The sequence below is a fragment of the Nematolebias whitei genome, chromosome 11 (assembly GCF_014905685.2).
Source record: "Nematolebias whitei isolate Nwh7 chromosome 11, NemWhi1, whole genome shotgun sequence".
Classification (NCBI taxonomy): domain Eukaryota; kingdom Metazoa; phylum Chordata; class Actinopteri; order Cyprinodontiformes; family Rivulidae; genus Nematolebias; species Nematolebias whitei.
This window is the reverse complement of record NC_056508.1, coordinates 17,163,693-17,168,576: the sequence shown is the minus strand read 5'-3', so window position 1 is coordinate 17,168,576 and position 4,884 is coordinate 17,163,693. Positions and strand designations below refer to the sequence as shown.

General features: G+C 40.4%; 2 protein-coding genes across 2 annotated transcripts in view; one reads left to right on the top strand and one right to left on the bottom strand.

Moving 5' to 3' along the window:
- The window catches only part of eif2d (eukaryotic translation initiation factor 2D), a 52,880-nt gene that overhangs the window by 26,204 nt on the left and 21,792 nt on the right, over positions 1–4,884 (top strand). The gene's annotated exons all lie outside the window — the stretch shown is intronic.
- Positions 3,389–4,884, bottom strand: part of ren (renin) — a 6,775-nt gene continuing 5,279 nt past the window's right edge. The window contains exons 5-8 of the mRNA XM_037683768.1: positions 4,055–4,177; positions 3,830–3,971; positions 3,644–3,742; positions 3,389–3,550 (exon numbers count right to left, since the gene is read on the bottom strand). Coding sequence (XP_037539696.1) covers positions 3,389–3,550; positions 3,644–3,742; positions 3,830–3,971; positions 4,055–4,177 — 526 coding nt within the window. The remainder of the gene's footprint in view (positions 3,551–3,643; positions 3,743–3,829; positions 3,972–4,054; positions 4,178–4,884) is intronic.

Sequence of the window (4,884 nt, the reverse complement as noted above, 5' to 3'; positions counted from 1 at the left end):
CCATCCATCCATCATCCATCCATCCATCCATCCATCCATCCATCCATCCATCCATTTATCCATCCATCCATCCATCCATCCATCCATCCATCCATCCATCCATTACGTGTGCTGAGCAAATTTATTGATTGGCTGGTTAATAAACTTTATTTAATGAGACAAATCCCACTGAGATCACAGATCCATTTTGCCAGGGAGGTCTGAGCCTTCAAGCAGACTAACATGCATGTTTTTAGACCGTGTGTGGAAACCGGTGCACCAGGAGAATACCCACGTAAACCCAAGGAGAACATGCAATCTCCACACAGAAAGACCCCAGGTCCACACCTGGGTTGTAATAGTATTAATAGGTGTTTTTGAATTTTCTTGTTGCTTACAGGCATAAACACAAGAATTGTAAAGGAGTAGAGAAGTAAAGAGAAGTTACCAGGAAATTAAATTGAGTCAAAAAATTGTTTGCTGGAATAATAAAACCTACTAAGGACTTAGTTGCTAGACTTGGTACGCTGTGTTAAACTTGTCTTTAATGTTGTTTAGGAAAATGTATAATGATGAATTTCTAGTGATGGAGTTGGAAGAGCAAAAACCTTTGAGTAAACCTGGAGGCTTGGACTCTGGGAAGGTGGCACTAAAGTTAGCTGGCTGCCTTATTGAGCTGAGTTGTGTTGAGCCTCAATCCTAGCTGCTGTGACCTTCAGTGCATGGAGATGGTTGATATGAAGTCACAAGCTGGTGAATGGAGAGTGACGATGAGCGCTTGCTGGTGATAAGTTACTAAAGCTATTGGCTGTTCATACCGTAAATCCTTCCAAGAGCTAAGCTGAATAGGTCTATTTTTCATTCAACCTTTATTTAGACAGGTTAATCCCACTGAGCCTCGAGGACTCATTTACAAGAGAGACCTGATTTCAACAAAGATATTTCATAAACAGGGGAAGCAGGTGTGTTGATGGGGGCTGCATTCGATTTGTGCAGCAGCATGCTAGTTGTTCTGTAAAATAATATTTACAAGCATAGTAATGCAAAATGCAACCCTTATTATTACACCTGTGCCTATTGGCTCTTTTAAATCCAAATATCTGCCATGATTTAAGCTTCTGAACAGAGCTTGTAGGCGAAATTTAGACATGGGCTTGTTCTTGTTCATAAATAGGAGCTTTTGCCGCCAAAACAATGGCAATATTGTCTTTGCCTACGTCTGTGTGTGCCTGTGTACATGTGTACTTGTGTTTGTGTTTCTGTTGTGTTGGTGAAATACTGTATCTCACAAACCACTGGCTATGTTTTACTGAAACTCTCAGAAAGTAATCGTTGGCTGCATGGATGTCTGCAGCTGGTTATCCTTTGGACCAGTACCAGTTCAAGATGGCCATCACAGTAAATCAACTTAAAAATACAAACAAATGGCTGTAACTCTGTAAATTTTGCAAAAATAAAACAAAAATTGTATGTAGTGTTATAATTTTTGTATTATTATTATTTTTTTTAATTTACTCGTATCTCCTGTAAAGTCATTAATTTGTTGATGTGGGGCAGCAGTTTGGTCGTCTTCCAGATTGAATAGTTTCATGGACTCACGCTGAGATGCAAGTTTCTGCAGTGGTTGGACCTTTGATTAAGTGCAGCTCCCATCCTCACAGAGCTGCACATTTCAACAGATAACATCCTGAGCAGACAATTCACGGACGTGAGGGAAGGAAACACGACATCTCCTGTATCACTTTCTGTCCCGTGACTGAAATTCCCTGACAGTTCAGAGAAAAAGGGAGAAAAATATCTGACAAGAGCATCTGATCAGTTTGATACCTTTATGTCTTTATTGTCTTGATGTGTCCCCTGCCGCCTCGATAAGCAGAAAGAAGTCTTTGTGCAGTCAGTTGTATTTCACCTTAAACATGCACATTTGTTAAAGGTGTAATAAAGTTTCTCATGTTGTTTACGCAGCGAGAAGGTTGCCGGATCGAATCCTGGCAGCGACTTTGAATGTCATCAGCCCATTAAATGGCCGTTATTAGTTGTTATCAACCCCATACGTAGCGCTGAGACTGTCCCTCCTACCCGCTAGTAGGTTTAAAGGTATGTTCTTATCGCTGATAATATGCAGCTTTGTCCGCATGTAAAACCGGAAGGTTTTATTTGTTAGCTTTATTTAACCCTTTTCCTAAACCTAAACTTACACATGACCCAGAGCACTGACCCTTAACCTAACCTCCTAACCATATTTTTAGCTATAAGAACGTACCTTTAAACCTACTAGGAGGTACAGGAGGGACAGTCTGAACGCAACCTATGGGGATGATAACAACGAATAACGGACATTTAATGGCTGATAACATTCGAAGCGGGTGATCCTGGCCGGGGGCTTTTCTGGGTGGAGTTTGCATGTTCTCTCTGTGCATGCGTGGGTTTTCTCCGAGTACTCCAGTTTCCTCCCACAGACCAAAAACATGCATGTTAGACTGATTGGTAACTCTAAATTGTCCCTAGGTGTGAGTGAAAGAGTGAATGGTTGTTTGTCTCATTTGTCTCCATGTGTCCCTGTGACAGACAGGAGACCTGTCCAGGGTGTCCCCTGCATTTTGCACAGTGATATCTGGATATGGGCACCACCCCCGTGATCCGAAAAGGATGACGATAAAAATAACGGATGGATGGATGGATGGATGGATGGATGATGGATGGATGTTGTATATGACAAACTTCACTTAGGTTCATCACAAAGATCTATTCTTTATGTAAAATATGTCATTTTTACTTTCTTTCATTACGAATTTCCCTAAAAAGCTTAAATATATTTTTAATCTGGAAAATCACTCAGTGGAGTCAATTTCACATAAAGAAGGCATCTATCTCTGTTTGTTAAATAGTTTTAAACAAAATGTCTTTAAATAGTAACACCATTTTTTGACACTACTGGTGTGGTTGACTAAACTTGTTAAAGCAACTTTCACGTTAACTTTCACATCTTGGTCTCAAAGTAGACTCGGCAGATCGAGTTGGAAACAATGCGGTGAAGTCTGTGATTTAACCCAAATAAAAACTTGATCAACCACTTCAATATCATTAGGATGGATTGAGGCAGATGTAGATTTTATTGTTGACATCAGACAGAGCAGCACGCAGAAAGAAGGAATTTGCTGAAAAACTTGCATAAATCAAGACATTTTCACAAGATGTTCAGTGCAAATCGTGCCAGAGAACAAAAAAGGGCAACAAATGATGCACGCTTTTGTTCTCACTCTAGTAAAGAAAACTCTTTTTTCATCCTATTTTTCTTGGAAACATACACCAAAGAATGCACTACAGGCTAAAAAGTGGTAAGAAATTATTGAGTTAGCAGCATAAATTAAAAAGCAAATCGTGCAAAAGATTAAAGTTTCACTTCCTGTCAGACTGCTGAAGCAAACCCTATCCGATTGTGACGACGATCAAACTCTGTGTAGTACTGAGCAATGAAGTTGGCTCCCAAAATCCAAATGGGCCCTGTAGGCGGTGGAACATCCAAACCCCTGAAGGTGACCACGCAGACATCCCCTTCGATCTGTGATTGCTGTAAGAAATGTAATTATTATTTCAAGCTGCTGCTCTATTTGAAAGATAAAAAACAACTAGAAAATAATAAGGCACTTAGCGTGTTTCTTACCCATAAAATATAATCCTCATGTGTAAGTGGGTACTCTCTGCCTCCCAGGTGGAAAGTGATCCTGGGCAATATCTTCACTGCATCACAGTCAACATTATACTGGTAAACAGCGCAATGTTAAATGGTATGATTAGTGATGAACAGGCATTTTGTTGAACATTTTGTTATCCTGTGTTTAAAACATACTCCTGTTTCATCCTGTTGTGCTCCGATGGTTTTCATCAGCGCTGACACGGAGGAGGCGGGGCCTGTGATGTAAGAGGAGCCCGTATCGATAACAGCCGTGCAGCCTTCGGAACAAAACATCATCTCTGCTCCGACAGAGACACTGACAGAACGAGAGAGGAGATATGACACAAAAACTTGACATTATGTATTGCTCCATTATGCTTCATAGAACAAAGATCTCACCCTTTCATTGTGACTTCCCACTTTCCTATTCCCCTGGTTTCCAAATAATTGAAGTTCCCAGTGTAGTAGTTTGGGTCAGTTCCTCCAAGAACCAGCTCTCCACCAGGGGAATGTTTTGGATCTCTGAATTTATGGAACAACCATAAAAAGATTAATGACTGGGCCAACAGAAGACAGGCTACAGAGTGCAGTAGTTCAGATGGGGCCCTGGGCTTCTGTTTAGGAATCAAGTAAACATTGAACAACCTGAAAAAGATTCAAAATGACATCAATATTACAGAAATTCAAACTAGCATTAAAGAGACTCTACAGTGCATTGGGATAAGAGAAAAAAATATATAAACTAAAATACTAGAGAAAGAGGCACCATCATGTTTAAAAAAAACCACTAAACTACCACACAAAGATACAAAGAGAAGTGAAATCACCACAAAGAAATCCATTCAGCCACAAAGTGGTTCACCCGACCAAAATTAAATGAAGAAAACCTGTGCAAAACACACATAAAACATCCGTAAGGAGACTTCAAAACACATCTGTGGTGTCTGCAGTTGGTTTGATAGGTGGGGGCCTTTTGACGGCTCTGTGCCCAAGAGCTCTCTATCCCTCATGTCTCAGTGTTTCAGGCTCAGAGCTTCAAGTGCCACAAGTTTGCAATTCATTTTCACTCTGCTGCCACACAGGAGTTGATAAGAAGCTCCAAGAGTTCTGAACAGAAGTGTTAGACGTCATGATAGATAGATAGATAGATAGATAGATAGATAGATAGATAGATAGATAGATAGACAGACAGACAGACAGACAGACAGACAGACAGACAGACAGACAGA